General features: G+C 38.7%; 2 protein-coding genes across 28 annotated transcripts in view; one reads left to right on the top strand and one right to left on the bottom strand.

Annotated features, from left to right (window-relative positions):
- Fars2 (phenylalanyl-tRNA synthetase 2, mitochondrial) overlaps positions 1–16794 on the bottom strand; it is a 463399-nt gene that overhangs the window by 353354 nt on the left and 93251 nt on the right. The window contains exon 1 of one of the 25 annotated variants that reach the window (XM_087181130.1): positions 4079–4164. The exons of the other annotated variants lie outside the window; for them this stretch is intronic. Coding sequence (XP_087037256.1) covers positions 4079–4100 — 22 coding nt within the window. The 5' untranslated portion in view covers positions 4101–4164. Of the gene's footprint in view, positions 1–4078; positions 4165–16794 lie in introns of those variants that run through there. 25 annotated transcript variants of the gene reach the window in all.
- Positions 11451–15748, top strand: LOC110349786 (POM121-like protein 12). Of its 3 annotated transcripts, XM_087181145.1 has the most exons (3): positions 11451–12626; positions 12942–13347; positions 13904–15748. In XM_087181145.1, exons 1-2 carry the CDS (start codon positions 12064–12066, stop codon positions 13009–13011), a joined length of 633 nt encoding a protein of 210 aa, XP_087037271.1. In that variant the 5' UTR covers positions 11451–12063; the 3' UTR covers positions 13012–13347; positions 13904–15748. The 3 variants fall into 3 exon arrangements, with proteins under 3 accessions (XP_087037271.1, XP_087037272.1, XP_021116374.1); XM_087181146.1 differs by having other exon boundaries at positions 11451–13347; XM_021260715.2 differs by lacking the exon at positions 13904–15748 and having other exon boundaries at positions 12942–13366.

The following is a 16794-nucleotide window of genomic DNA, read 5'->3' as shown; positions in this document are numbered from 1 at the left end:
CTTTAAAACATACAACTATATGGCTATTTTACTTCAAGGACCATACAATCATATCAAGAAAACATACAATTTCACGGTATGAAGCTGCACTGGGAGAGAATCATATTGCTCCAAATAACACATATTAGCATGTAAGTGGGCAGCACAATTCTCTGGACTCAAAAAGGGAAAGGAGAACCTTAACTTCAAATTAAATGCTGTGCTTGGGGGAATATTGCTTATTAAAAGCCTGAACACTAGTCCTTCACCTAAGACTATCACGGGAAAAATTCTCTGATACTCAGGAACTCTAGATTTATTCATTCATGGTATTATTTTGTCAGAGTTGCATCAAAAGAGGCTTTGACTAAGTTTCACCTGAAATCTGTCTTCCCATCCACATTATTCAGCAACTTGTCACTGCGGTGGATGCGAATTTTAAATATGCATATGCAGGCTTACACATCTTAGTACAAAGCCATGCTGCTAGGTTGTTACCCAATTCAGCATCCATGGCAAGACACAAGAAAGTATTTCTTCCTTCCAAAGACATGTGCTGTTATACAAAATTGAGGATTGTTCTGGAATAGGTGCTTTTAGGCAGTTACTCATGGTTACCGACTCTGCTTCTTCTCAATTTCTAGTTCCTCAAACACACAACCCACTTGTAGGTTCCCAGAGATGCATCCATCAAAATAAAAACATGCATCTTGTACTGGTGAAAGGAATATTTCAAAATGACCATAAAGGACATAATACAGTACCTTAAAGGAACAAAAGGGGGACTGGGTAAATGACAGCAATTATTTATTATTAATCGTTGCTACTGGGAGTCAGCTGCTGAGATGTGCAAATAGTGGGTGTGGTAGTTAAGCCCACTTCTCTGCAAGGCTGCCTTAGGAAGTAACATCTTCAAAGGTACCTGGCTAATGTTTCCAGAACTATGTTGGGTAGGAGTAGTGAGCATGGATGTCCTTGTCTTGTTCCTGATTTTAGAGTGAAAGCTTTCGGGTTTTGACCATTTAGTATGATCTTGGCTGTTGGTTTGTCATAGAAGACTTTTATCAGTTCCAATTTTATCTAGGGTTTTTAACACAAATGGGTGTTGGACCTTGTCATATGCTTTTTCCGAGTCTATCGAGATGACCATGTGACTTTTGTCATTGACTTTATTAATATGGTGTATTACATTTATTGATTTGAGTGTGTTGAACCATCCCTGCATCCTGGGATGAATCCTACTTGGTCATGATGTATAATCTTCTTGACTTTTTGCTACATTCTCCTTGCCAGTAACTCATTGAGGATTTCTGCGTTTATGTTCATTAGGGAGTCTGGTCTGTACCTCTCTTTTTTGGTTGGATCCTTCTCTGGTTTTGGTATCAGGGTAATACTTGCTTCTAAGAATGACTTTGGGAGTACTTCTTCCCTTTTAATTTCATTAAAGAGTTTGAGGAGTAGTGGCATTAGATCTTCTCTAAATTTCTTGTAGAATTCAGCAGTGAATCCATCAGAATCTGCACTTTTCTTTGTTGGTACCAATCAACTTAATGATTAAAAAACACTAATTTTCTTGAAATTTGCAGAACTGAAAAACATCTTGTGATTAGGCAATTACAATCATGTGCGGATCATCTGATCACAAATTTAGAACCTCCAGCCCTTGAGAGAAGGTGGCTACCAGCTAAAAATACCTATTACTTGGCTACCTAAGCCATTTCTGTACCACTTTCCCAGCAAGATACACTTTAAACAATAGTCTTCCCTCTTTTCAATCACTGCCCTTTCAAATAAACTTGCCTTCCTTGACTCAACACCTTGTCTTTCAACTTAATTAGCCTGTTGTGCTGCGAGCTAAAAGAGTTGGGTCTGGACAACAAGTAGAAGGACAATGATTCCTTTTTCTTTCTACATATAGTTACTAGCAAAGCTAGTCAATATAACAGCAATATGAGATGCTATGTCTAATATGTCCAGGGTTGTCTCACTGTGTATATTAAGAAATAGTGTGGATAAATATGTTGTTAATTGAAAAAAATAAATCAAGGTATATGATGCTTGATTTTTTTGTGGTTTTGGGGTTTGGCCACATTGAGAATGCTATCAACTTTCTTTACCACTATAAATCTAATACAGTGACTAGAAGTAATAAAACAGTTTATAAATGTTTGTTGTAGAATGAAGGAATTTCATTGCAGTTTCAACAATCCTCTCAACCTCCCTCATTCTTCCATGTAAAGGAAACACTAGGTAGTCCACGAACACCAATGGACCAAAAGTTTCTCTAAGGGCCAGTTAGCTTACTGAAAAAGGCCAATGGTAAGTGACCATGACCCATATATGGTCAACACCACACAACAATGACCAAGAACATGATAACCCCAGATACAGTACTTAAAGGCATCTACTGAGAAAATATAAAATTTGGCTCAGTCAACACACACATGTATTTTACTCAACAAAATAATGGTGAGGAAATGGCCAACTCTCATTAACTTTTACTCATAAAGGGGCAAATCCAGAATATGTTTTTGTTCCTTCTGACAGCATGAAAACAAAGTAAATGTCAATAAGCACGCAATTTCCCATATTACTGGTGATAGTGTTTCCTAGGAAGCGATTCAGAACTATCAAAACACTTAAAATTGTTCATATGCCTTGACAGGACAATGATCCTTCTTAGAACTTATAACAAAGAAAGAATGTACATGAAGACAGAAATTGTTATGGTTTAAATTGAAGTGAAACCAAAGATACATGTCTTGACAGCTTAATGCCCAACAAGCAACAGTCTGAGGTGGAGCTTAGCAAAATGACTGGATCATGAGATTAATCCACTGACAAGGGCATAGCTGAATGAGCCATTGAAAGGCAGAGCCCAGCTGAAGGAAGTAGGTCACTGGCAGTGCATCTGGTTCTAGGCCCCTCCCTCTCTGGATCTTTCTCACTCACTCTGCTTCCACAAGGCTGCCATTAGGTGAGCATCTTTCCACCATAACGTTTCTGCCTTGGAGCCAGCTGCCATGGACTGAAGTCTTGAAACCATGAGAAAAATAAATCTTTCCTCCTTTAAGTTGTTTATATTAGGTATTTGTCACAGCAGTGGAAAGCTAACACAAGTAAAATATAAAGCAGTTTCATTTCAGCATTATTTACAAAAGAAAAACAGTAGAGATAAGAGAATGTCCCAAAACAAGAGAATAATTAAGCAAATCAGAACCATATGATAAAATCTTATGCAGTCATTGAATATGAAGGTTGTAAAGAGTTTTAATCCTGTAACTACATACCTATAATATGATACATCAATATAACTATCTACATATGTGATAAATAAGATGTAAAATTATATAATTGCTATAAATATATATACAAACATGTATGCTATATAAAAACCATGGGAAGAACTATGCAAAAGATTTAGTAACAACTAACCTTGGTATATTTCTTTTTTTTTTTTGTACTGGGGATCAAACTCGGGTCCTTGAGCTTTCAAGGCAAGCAGCGGAACCACTGAGCTAAATCCATGCCCCAACCTTGGTATTTTTCTACTTTTATCTAAATTTTCTAAATAGATATTATTCAAATTTAACTTTTTATTTTGAAAAAATGGAAATGTCATTCTAAGAAAGTTATTTTAAAATATCTGTTTACATGCATTCAAGACATTTTAATGACCTGTATTAAACCCAGTTATAATTATATCAAGAATAAATGCCAGGGTAAATATAATGCTGCCAAAGGTAGTTTAATTAATTGTATTCCATGACCAGCTAAGCAATTATTTGTGATAAGAATGCAGGTAGAATGCTTGGCATACAAAATTTCTTTGCCTTTCCAATTTTGTTTCCCTTGCTATACATCAACTGTCAAAAGCACAATGTCAATAACTCAGTGCTGTTTTCCTGAGATATTGACACATTTAGGAAATTGGTAATACCTGACCCCATATCAATTATATAGCTCTGAGTTGTATCCATGAAAGAAATCTTAAACACATGTTAGAGCTAAAATGTTAGGCTGCATTTTAGTCAGAAGAAAATATTCCTTATTTCTAAGGAAATTACTCATTAAAGTTTAGTTCACATTAAGCTAATACCTGTGCTATGCACGCAGTTCATGACAGGAGTTGCTCAAGGACCTTAAAGAGGCAGGTGCCTCGGTGCTGCCATCACAGTGGTAATCACCACCTCTATCCAGAAGTGGGATCACGGGCCCAGTACGTCACCCCACGTGATGGGCCAGGCCGATGACGGATGGCCTTTTGAAAGGCTTATCCTGCCTCCCTGAACACTGGTTTCTATCCAAGCAGCCTCTCCTGAAGTGGGTAGCCTCTTCCTCACTGTCACCCCTGCACGAAGTTCAGGATCAGTCTTAAATGACGGCACATTTCTCACTATATAGCTTGGAGGTGTTTTTCTCCTGTGCTCATGATGTGATCATCATCATCATCAATCCCTTCAAAGTTTTTAATTTAATACCATTCCAGCAGTTTCCCCATCCTTCATAAAGTTTAGCATTTATCCAACTTATTATTTTGGCTTATCAACTTTTGGCACATAAAGAGAAGTGTAATATCTTTTCATAAGTGACAGGAACCACTTCAGTGTCTATTTTTAGGTTCACAGTCAAACACCACCCTAGACCAATGTCAGTATTAAACACTTATTAATGTTGATTTACCAGCCTCATTTCAAGTATCAGTAAGTGCATAAACAGTATTTTAAAGGCTGAGTTCTTTCCAAAGGCCTTAGAACTCTGCAAATCTATTAACTATTAACTATAGGAAGTATATAGTTTTGTTATTTCTAATGTGTTGAGGGCCATGAAATTCCTTGGCCACCAGGAGCATTAAAAAACCAATGTTGTGGGCTGGGGATTTAGCTCAGTGGTTTACCACCAGCCTCGCAAGCCCAAGGTCCTGAGTTCAATTGCCGGTACAAAAAAAAAAAAAACAATGTTGCAAAACCAAATAATTAAGATGCCTAGGGGAACAGTTCCCTAAGAATAACGAATTTTATATTTCTTCTAGTCCAGCTTATCTTCAGCCAGCATGCATTGCTGGTACAAAGTAATGTTGAACTGGTTGGTGTTATGGTTTGTATCTAGATGTCTTCCCAAAGGCTCATGCACTAATAGTTGGGGCTTTGGAGAGTGACTGGATTGTGAGTATTTGATACTGGATTAGTGTACTGATTACTACAGTTCTTGGAGTGGGTGATAGATTTACTGATGAGGGAAGACCCACCCTGGGTGGGGGTGGCACCAACCAATAGGCTTGCAGCCTTGATGGGAAAGAAGGAAGGCTCAGCTACCTCCTGCCTGCCCTGCCTTCTACTTTGTTCTTTGCCATGCCCCTCTGCCATGCCACCCTGCCAACTATGGACTGAAACATCTACTGTGAGCCAAGATAAACCTCTCCTCCTTTAATTTATGGGTACAGGGTATTCTGTCTAGCAACAAGAAAGTAACTAAGACAATCGGGAATCTATCCTTTGTTATATAAATGATGAAGCCTAAATAAATGGTATACTCCTTTTAAATATCTTGAAATAGGGTTTATTGGGTTTTGGGGGGATGGGGACATTCTCTATTAGATTTATCTTCAGCATGCTTACAACACTAACATATCTAAGAATAATAACTCTATGCTTAGCATCCTGAAAACTAATTGGTACCTTTTAATCAGTCACTAAGAATATTTTCAAAAAACCCAGTAGTGTCAGTACAATCCTATTTCATTAACACAAAAATGTATTCAGGACTAAAGTTTTAATGAATATTTTCATAGCAAATTTATCTAGGGGATCTTTTTTTTCTTTTTTTTTTTTTTTGGTACCGGGGATCAAACTCGGGTCCCTGCGCTTGCGTAGCAGGCGGCGAAATCACTGAGCTAAATCTCCGGCCCCATCTAGGAGATCTTATTTAGCTTCTGATGAGCATGGACTTTTAGATGCCTCATTCCATGAAGCTTCTTATATGTCTGGAGATGAGTTCTATATGGCATATTCTAAGCTATTTCATGACCAAGAAGCTATTCATCGGCACATTTTCAGTTCTTCACTAACGAATGATTTCTGATTTGTTAATGTAAAGTCAACATCTTTCCTTTTTTGGCTATGTAATGTTTTCTTATTATTCAGTAGTACTTGGTCATCACTGACACTGTAAAAATTTCACAACTTATCTTCTGTTTCTCTATGAAAACAGAACCTATATGCTAGAGTTCCCGCATATACACGGAACCTCATAGACACATCACAATTGGGTTGATAACAACTCCATTTCTAAAGGAATCCTGTACAAACAGCAAAGCAATAGATATCATAATATTGAAGTTCAGGTTGTACGACAAAGCTGTATTAACAATACCACAGTTGGGCCAGGAATATAGGTCAGTGGTTCTGCTGCCTGCCTCACAAGTGCAAAGTCGCAAGTTCAATCCCTGGTACCAAAAAAATAATAATAATGATACCACAGTATACTGGCACAAAAGCAGATATGCAGACCAATACAATAAAACAAAAGAAACAGAAACAACCCCATTCACCTATAGCCATCAGATCTTTGAAAAAGTTGCCAAAAGAAAAGAAAGCCTCTTTAAAAACAATGCTGGGAAACTACAAATGTACTTATAGAAGATGGAAACTACATAACTGTGTGTTAGGCTGTACTAAAATCAAGTCAAAATGGATCAAAGACCTATTTATAAAAATTCTGAAACTACTGAAAGATCACACAGGAAAATAAGTGAAGCCATAAGCACAAACACTTCCTGAAGAGCTCCAATAGCACAAGAACTGCTATCCAGGAGCAACAACTGGTATTAAACCAAATTAAAAAGCACCTGCATTGCAAAGAAAACAATCAAAGGGTAAAATGATAAAACGAGGGAAAATTTTTCCTAATTACTTTTTCTATTGGGGACTAATATAAAGAATTTATAAAGAACTCAAAAAAAATCTTACTTCCAAAAAACAAATGACCCAATAAAACAATGAGCAAATAAACTGAAAAGACTCCTTTCAACAAAAGCACAAAAGCCAATAAGCACATGAAAAAATGTTCCACATTTTTAACTATTTGCAAAATGCAAATCAAAATAACGTTAAGAACCATTTCGGGCCGGGGATTTAGCTCAGTGGTTCCGCAGCCTTGCAAGTGCAAGGTCCCGAGTTTGATCCCTGGTACCAAAAAAAAAAACAAAAAAAACAGAAAAGAAAAGAACCATTTCCTCCCAGTCAGAATGGCTATCATCAAGAACACAATAAACTGTGAATGCTAGTGAGCATGTGAAGAAAAAAAAAATACACCTCTAGATTTGTTGGTGAAAGTAAACTAGGCAGTATCACCCCCACACACAGGACAGAGCAGGTGAGCCACTCCAAGCACCCAGGAGGAGGCTTCCGGCCCCCTTACCAACACCCCCCACAGTGCAGAGGAGGAGACAGCACACTTCCCCCCAGATCAAAATGAGAAGACACATAAACAAGTCTCAAAACCACACTTCCAGATCACCTAAAGCAACCCCAAAGGGAAACGACATAGAATACTCTGGTACTCAACCACCTGGACTTCCTGAACTGGCAACAAAAGAGGATCTGGAAAAAATAAAATCAGAAATAATTTCTAAGACAACAGTAGAGATTGTGCACATAGTGCAAGACATGAATAAAAAACCTAGAGAGGACACAGATAAAAAAATAGAGGAGCTGAGGAACATGATGGAATCTCAACATAGGAAACAAATGGAATCCATAAAACAGGTGAAAACAGACTTCCAGGAGATTTTAAAAACTCCATGGAAAGTTTACGCAGCAGAATGAGCCAATGTGAGGACAGAATCTCAGATATAGAAGATAAGATTGCAATTAGTGACCAGGAAAAGAAAAATTGCTTTAAAATAGTAAGGGACAACGAGAAATCAATCCAGCAGCTGCTAGACAATGCAAAGAAGAATAACATAAGACTGATCAGAGTCAATGAAAAAACAGGGGACAGTACAGGTGACATAAAAAAAGCTGTTCACAGAAGTGATGGCAGAAAACTTCCCAAGCAGGGGAAAAGAACTTGACATAAGATAAGTGAGGCATATAGGACTCCAACTAGCCTTGATCAAAAAACATATACACACAGGCATATAAGTGGTAAGATTCCAGAAACCCAACAGAAGAACAAAATTCTACAAGCAGTTAGAGAAAAGAAACAAATCACATACAAGGGAAAGCCCATCAGAATCACAGCAGGCTTCGCAATGCAAACCCTCAAGGCTAGAAGAGCTCACAGTGATGTATTCCAAGCCCTAAAGGAAAAGAGCATCCAACCCAGATTGATGTACCCTGCAAAACTATCTTTCAGAATTGATAGTAAAATAAAATACTTTCATGAAAAAGAGTACCTTAGGAACTTCATGAATATCAAACCAACACTCCAAAAAATTTTAGACAATATCCTAGGAAAAGACAATGAGGATCACAACCCCAGGAAGCCCAGTAGAATGAATCCATTGTGTGTGACAAGAAATTAAATGCAAAGGGGGGAGGGATCCAACAAAAAGAAAAGTTCATGACAATGATAAGTCAATATGTATTAGTTATAATCAATGTTAATGGTCTCAATTCACCAATCAAAAGAAATAGACTGGCAGAATGGGTCAAGAAGCAAGATTCAAAAATATGCTGCATATAGGAAACACACTTAATTCAAAAAGAAACTCATAGATTGAAAGTTAAAGGGTGGAAAACAATACTCCATGTGGCAGGAACCTGAAAAAAGCAGGAGTAGTTATCCTCTTTGCAGATCAAGTGGATTCTAAACCAAAGTCTGAAACACTTCTGGTCCCAAGAATTGCAAATAAGCAACAGTCAACCTGTATGTACAAATCTATTGTCAACATGTGTTTTCATTCCTCTTAAGTAAAAACTTAAGAACAGAACTGTTGGTTCTTCACAGTAATACAAAAAATTTCTATATTGTTTTCTAAAATGGTTCTGTCATTTTACATTCACATTAGCAGTATTAGACAGTTCTAACTGGTTCACACCTAAGCTGACATTTGTTCTTGTAAAACTTTTAACTTCATCTCCCTAATAAGTGTATAATATGATCTTGTTATTGTACTGATTAGTATTTTTCTGATTCTACTGTTGCACACCTTTCCTTGTGCTGTACTGGCTATTTATCATCTTATATCTACTTTTTAATTGGGATGTCTATTAATGAGCTGTAAGAGTTCCTTATATATTCTGGTCATAGGTTATATGCATTATAAATATGGTCTGTTTAAGGACTACTTTTCATTTTCTTAATGATGTCATTCATTTAAAGTTCTAAATTTTGATGGAATCTCATTTATCAATTTCTTTCTTTTATACATCATGTTTTTTGTATCCTAGGAAATTCTTGCCTACCCTAAATTCATCAACATTTTCCCTTATAATTTCTTCTTAAAGGTTTACAGTTTTAGTCTTTCATATTTAGGTTCATAGATCCTTTCAAGTTATTTTTATGTATGGAAATACAGGGTTGAGGTTAATTTTTTACATACGGATACCAAGTGTTCTAGTACCATTTGCTGAAAACACTACCTTTTCCTCTGCTCTTGAACTGAGTTTATGTTCTATAAAATGTTAATGTTAAATAATCTTCCAAGACTCAGTGGACCATATATGTGTGGTTCTATTTCTAGATTCTCTGTTTTATTCCATTGATCTATATGTCTTTCCTTACGCCAATACTGCCTTGATTACTGTAGCTTTAGAAGAAGTCTCAGAATTAGGTAATAAATGTCTTCCAACACTGTTTTTTTTTCTTTTTACTTTTCTAGGTCCTTTGTACTCCTACATAACTTTTAAATTTCAATAGCCAATGCATTTATAGCAAGTATACACAGACCTGAATTTTTATATATACCTTGTGTTTTCTAATCCTGCTAAATTCAAATACAAGTTCTAGGGGTTCCTAGAGATTTCTTAGTATTTTCTCTGTAGATGCTCATTTCATCTACGTATAAAGATTTTACTTCTACCTTGCCAATCCTATGCTAATTGTGTCTCTTTATTGCCAGACTATTTTGGTTTGGGCCTATGTTTCAAAGTTTAATGGACAGATGAAGAGTGGGCATATCTGCCCTTGTTCCCCACCACAGGGAGGAAGCATTTTATCTTTTCCATTCATACAACGCTGGAAGTGTGCTGGAAGTATGCTGGAAGTATGAAGTACATGGCTTATCTGTTGAGAAGGTTCTGTTCTACTGCTGGTCTCCTGATAGCTTTTACCATGAAAAGCTGTAGAATTTAGTCCGAAACTTTTTCTGCAGCTACTGACAGGATCATATGCTTTTTCCTTTCCTCTGTTAAAATGATGACTTATGGGGGTGGATCTTCCAATGCTGAACCAACAGTGCCATCCCTATACTAAAAACACTTTCTACCTACTGCCAGATCTGACTTCTAATAGTTTTTTTGTTAAACTAATTTTTGTCTATGTTCATACTTTTTTTCTTCTATTATCTGTATCCAGTTTTAGTATTAGCACAATGTTGATTTCCTAAAATGAGGGGAGAAGTGTTCCTTCTTTCTTCTGCTTTAAATGTCTGATATAATTCATCAGTTAAAATTTATACAAGCCTGTTGTTGCCATATAGGTAGGTTTTCAAGCTTGTAATATACTTTCTTTAATAGGTGCTATTCAAATTTTATATTTCCTCCAGAGTCAGTTTCATTAATTTGTCTTCCAAGGTACTTCTTAGAAGTTGTCAAATTTATTTCAAAAAAGATTTTTGTAATATGCTCTCTATATCCTTTTAAATTCTGTAAAATCTGTGGTAATGTCCTCTAATTTTGATATTGTAATTTTAAAAATGTATAATTGATATTGTGTAATAGGAAGAAAAGGTCTAAAGGGGTAGGGGAATTGGGAGGGGTAAGGGAAAGGAAAGAAGAGAAAAGAAAAAATATGAGAAAAGGAAAAAAATGGAAACAAACAGGGAAGGGTGGAGGGGTAAAGGGAGGGCAGGGGAAGAGGAAAAAATAAGAACCAAGATACATCATGTAAAGGTACAAGTTCCCAATGATGAATGTAACTGTATTTTGTACCTAAAATGCACCAATAAACATAATGGGGGAAAAAAAAAGTAAACTAGAAGGACCAGTATGGGAATCGAACTGGAGATTTTCATGGGTATAATATACACACGCATGTTTACAGTAACACAATTCACAATAGCTAAGCTTTAGAAACTGCCTAGGTCCCCATCAACAGATAAATGTATTTAAAAATGTATACATTCACAATGGAATATCATTCCAAATAGATATCATATCTTTTTAGGAATACAGATGGAACTTAAGACCAGAATGCTCAGCAAAATAAGCCAGATTCACAAGTTAAATATCACATGTATTCTCTTATATTATTAACCTACACTGTAAATGAATAAATGAATCAAATAAGGAGAGATGATAGGAAACCAGAAGGTGGACATCTGGCGATGGGGAAGGGGTTGGGGAGAGGGGGGCAAAAGGAGAGAGGAGAGGTAAAGGGATTGATGATAATCAAGATATGCTACATGCATGAACCAATTCCCCAAAACCAGTGTCACTATTCTATATTAAAAACATGCATTAATTTTTAAAATAAAAGATATACGAGTCATCTTCACTAAACAAAGCAAATTATTTGTTTTTCCTTAAAAGAAAATCCGAGCGTATTACATTCATTTTTCCGGGGATGACGGAGTGCAGCCTTCTGTCAACAGCGTCTGCAGAAATCCCCGTTTCCTCCCTCGCAATGCCAGGGACAAGGGTCGAGGCTTGTGCTAAGTGCTTCTGCTGGAAGAGCAGAAAAGCAGAGGCTGGAACTTCCGTGCCCTGCAGCCTGCACTGCGACACCGTGAGGCCCTTGGGTCCCGGGGCGCTGAAGTGCCTGCCTGGAGCCAGACAGAGGTTCCTGAGGGCCTGCGCCCCGCCTGGCAACTTGGCAGCTACCGTTGCGTTCCAGGCCAAGGGTCAGCGGTCGCAGTCAGCCTCTGCGCTGGGCCTGTGAGCTTCGCTTCCTCCACCTCCCCGCGGCAGCTCAGCCCTCATGGGCCTTTACCTGAGCAGGTACCTGAGCGGGGACCTGGCCGAGCCCAAGGCCGCGCTGCCACTTCCCGCCCAGCAGTTCGAGCACCGGAGGCCCAGGCCCAAGGCCCCTGCTCTCCACACGACGCAGCCGGACTGGGACGACGCCGGGGCCCAGGCGGCCTTGGCTGCCCTGGCCAGGAGCCCTGCTCCCTGCAGGCTGCCCTCTGGGCTGCTCCTCAGGCAGGAGCTTTCCTACGCTCGCCTTAACTACAAGAAGCGCAGGCTGTGGGCAGACAGGGGCCCGGGGCTTCAGGACCTCGTGCGAGTCCGGGTCAACGCCTCTCTGCGCCCGGAGAGCCCGTACCAGTGCCCGCGGCCCGAAGCGCGCCCAGACCCCTGCAACAAGGAGACGGTCCTGCAGGCCCTAGCCCAGAGCACGAAAGGAAAGAGAAAGTTCGACGGGCCGCTCTGGTTCGAGGTCCTGGAGCCCAAGACAAGGAGGCCAGACCCAGAGCCCAGGCCATCTGCCTTCCGGCCGGTAACCACAGATGGAGTGACCCGGTGCTTCGTGCCCAGGCCCAGGTCGTTGAGCAGAAGCTGCACTGAGGGGAATGCAGCTCTGGGTGGAGGAAGATGAACGTGGGGCAGCCATCCAGCCTTCCCTAGTTGTCCATGTGCCTGCCGTACCCGTGCAGGAGCCATGACAGGCCGGGACACCATGGGACAGCCTCCTCTGGGGGCTCAGGACTTCCCCCTTCCCGGGGGCCCTGCAGTCCCTGAGCACAGCCAGCTGCCTGCAGTCTTGGCACCTAAGGGTCCCTTGCCCAGCCACCAACCCACCCCGGGCCCAGACTCAAAGCCACTGGCCTTTGATCTTCTTGACCCCTTGCCCCACAGGAGACATGCCATCACCAGGTCACTTCCCTCCACTTCCGGTGACAGGTCTGCCCCTCCAGAACACTTCTGACTTATCCTGTGGTGCCACGCTGAGGAGACTGCTGATTTCAAGACATGACTTTATTGCTACCTTTCTTATGTGTTCTAATATACTTATATAAATGTTTTTTTAAAAAGTATTTCAGTACTAATGATAATAGATCTTTCTAGTCCTCATTTTGGCTGTTATCCACAGGTTGTGTCTTTTTTTAGGTTTTGATAGTGTAATTATATTTGAAGTCACACACACAACAAGAACAACAACAACAACAACAGCACCAGCAGCAACAAAAATAACAGAAATAGCAGTAACAGTACGAGAACTGAAACAATTCACAGGTCCAATCAGTTCAGTTTCCATAACCAAGTAAGTATGGGCCTACATTAATGAAAAAAGAAAACTTTGTTTTCAGCCTTTTTGTTTTTTGGTTTTTGTTTGATTTTAGAGCTGCAGACAGATTCTCAGCTGGCCCCTTATCTGGCTTCTTCCCTCAGCTTTTCTACCTGCATTTCCACCTCACAATGGCAGCCAGGAGGCTCTTCTAAAACACACATGTGACCATTTCACTACTATGCTGGGAAACCCTTAACAGCTCCCAATATTAAATAGAGTCCTCGAGAGTCCAACCCAAATGACCTGTCCTTGCTTCTGAACTCTTCTTGCAACACATCCCATTTCACACTTAGCACCTATGTGTTGGGGAACAATCCCAGGATTTCAAATCCTTCAATGAACCGCATTTTCTCTAATTCTGATGTATCAACAAAGATATGTAAACCGCTCTCTTTGAATTTTAATTATGTGGCAAAATAGTAACAAATATCAAAGTGATAGATGACCTTAAAGGAATATAACAGAGAAAAATGTTAGAAGGAGCATGTTCTCAATTCAGGAGAAACAAAGCTGCTATTTTTATTTTTAGAGGAATTGACAAGATCGGGCTGCAGAATGCCTTCATTACCGGAGCCAAAGGAGTCAGAGAAGCCAACAGCAGAGTTCAAACTTGGTCAAACAGAATAAAGGTCTTAAAGATTAAACTGCACACGCCCAGCTCCTGCTCCCGGTTACCCTGGCCAGAGCTTCCTTCTGAGAGGGAGGCTGTAACAGATAAAAAGTCACAGGCAAAGGAAGGCCATCATCAGTGAGTGATGAGATCATGCACTGATTTCTCGACATCTGTCCTGGAGAATTAGTCTGGGGTTCTTCTGGGAGGAGCCTTGTGCAATGCACACAGAATAAGACCGCCAAGAGGCTAGCTTGAATGTGCAGAAGTCAGAACATGCTGGTTCTATGAAATCGAACTGACTGAGCACCAGGAACACTTACTTCCTGCTGGCTTGATTGAAAACAAGAAAATTAGTTGCATATTTAAGATATTCATTCTTTTCATGTCAGCTGACCCAGGAAGTAATTACCTATGAACATGAATATATCTCCACTAGAAAAAGAACTCTGAGGGTAGGACTCATTCATTTTATTGTTTCTGTGCAAGATGAGGCATACAAAGTACCTGCACAAAAGAATTGCTTGTTCCATGAACATACCAATAAATGAATGAATGGCTCTCATCCAATTGTTTCTAGTGAGTTCAAGATAAAACAATTTGCAAAGTGGGACCATTTAAACATTATCAGACCAAAAGGACAATGTGTTTGGAAGGCATTAACATGTATTTGCATGTAATCTCTGGAAGAACATATGGACACCAACTGTACTGACAGCATTCCATACCCTTTCCTTGAGTTTTGTCCAGGTAGACTGTTATTATTTTTCACAGAATTCATTGTACCTAATTCCTAGGAATGGCTGCAAGTTCTGAGTAGCAACAACTTTGCTTCCACCCTGGGCCTTTGAAGAACATGAAGAGAAAACTCTTTTGTCTGTTTATCACAACGTGTTTTTTCTGGTTGATTCCAGAGCATGTAGGTGACCAAAAAGGAGCTGCCAGCACAGGAAACTGCAATTTCCAAGAAGGACGACAACTGAGAAATACCTGCAGCCCCTTACCATTCCCAAGTGCGCTTGGCTTGCACAGATAAATGTATGTGTAAGTAATTTTTAGCTCAACTGGTAATTTCTTTACCCATCACTGGTCTCGACAATGTACTTAAGCCATGGTTTACAGCCATCAACAAGAAATTGACACAGGGTTTGTTGCCTGGGGCACAAGGCTTCTACCATTTGGCAAGGGCCCATTCCAGTATTGACTATGCCATTTGCCAAGAAAAGGTTACACATGAACTTGGCAGCTGCACAAAGCAGACAAGCCTTACGAAAGACAGTTCCAGGACACACGGATCAGAGAGCCGAGGAAATCCCTTGACACTGGAGTCTTCCGTAATAGCTACTTTTGTGTAGATAGTGTCTTCTTTAAAAAATTAAGTCTAAGGGGATAAAAGGTAGTGGGAGACACAATTTTTAACACAGTTATTATCTGAATATACAACACTACATTCCCATTTAAGAGTCTTTTCATCCCTATAATTCAGTGGAGAAATGAATATCAATATAATTCTTTGCAAGTATGTTTTCAATAATTAGAGAATTGAAGGTATTCTGTCACACTGAAAACTTATTCAATAATAGAGGGGTACTTATGAGAAAGGTATCTCGTAATGAATGCAAAAATAAATGAAAAGAAAACTTTCAAAAGTTTTTTTTGAACACAAACCACAGTACTCATTTCCAAGAGAAATCAGTTTTGCTATTACTAAGTCAAAAGATTAAAATCTATAATTAAAGAAACACATGAGAGAATGACTACAGACCAAGGACTTACAAAATTACAGATTTATTAATAAATGTCCAAAGATATCAACATATTTGGAATTGAAGTATTCCCAATCAATCATTTACTATCTTTCATTCTAAAAAGTATCACTACATAAAATTAAATCCATGTTAAGCCAGGTATGGTGGCTCCTGCCCATAATCCCAGGACTCTAGGAGGTTGAGGAAGGAAGACTACAAGTTTGAGGGTTCAAGGCTAGCCTGAAACAAGCAAGACCTTATCTCAAAAAATGATAACAACAGGCCCAGGGATTTAGCTCTGTGGTTCTGCCACCTGTCCCGCAAGCAAAAGGACCTGAGTTTAATCCCCGGTACCAAAAAAAAAAAATGACAACAACAAAAAACTAAGTTTATGCTATCAATGTCCATGAGTATGACTGCTCTCCTAAATATGCCAAGGGAAAAATTCTTCTCAATAGAGTACATGAAAAAAGTGTAATATACATGTACACTATGTAAATCAAAAATACTAAAATCATCCCTCATGTTCTTTAGCAACTCAAAAAAGTTAAGTGAGACATCAAAAATGCTAGTTAGATCAGCCTACTACCAATCATTAATTTTTGTTTTCAACAAAAAGTATTAACTGAACAGTAGCTCTATATATTCAATATTTGGAGATTGTAATTAATTATTCATGAAATACAGCATTTAAAATAATTTTAATATGTCACTAACATACATGCACATAACAGTTTTAAAATAAAAACATTCCAGTAATGAAAAATAATAAGGTTTTAACCCTGAAATAATTCAGCAAGCAGAATGGTAATAGCAAGTAAAATTAAAAATTGTTTTAAATCAACCCAGTAACTGCATATTAAATACTATTTTAAGCAATTAGAAATGTTACTGTTATACACAAAAAAAATAGCCTCAAAGTTAAAATGTCTTTTCTTCTAAGTGTTCTATATAAACTGATTTTATCTAAGATTTTCCAAATAAAACCATAAAATCCTGGAGTCTGCACTATAGTGGAAGAGAGAGTAAATCACAGTACACAAAGGCTTTGCCAGTCCTTAG

The sequence above is a fragment of the Heterocephalus glaber genome, unplaced genomic scaffold (assembly GCF_053883595.1).
Source record: "Heterocephalus glaber isolate CG9 unplaced genomic scaffold, H.glaber_assembly_v1.0 deba00001472, whole genome shotgun sequence".
NCBI lineage: Eukaryota > Metazoa > Chordata > Mammalia > Rodentia > Bathyergidae > Heterocephalus > Heterocephalus glaber.
This window is presented reverse-complemented; position numbering and strand designations above follow the sequence as displayed.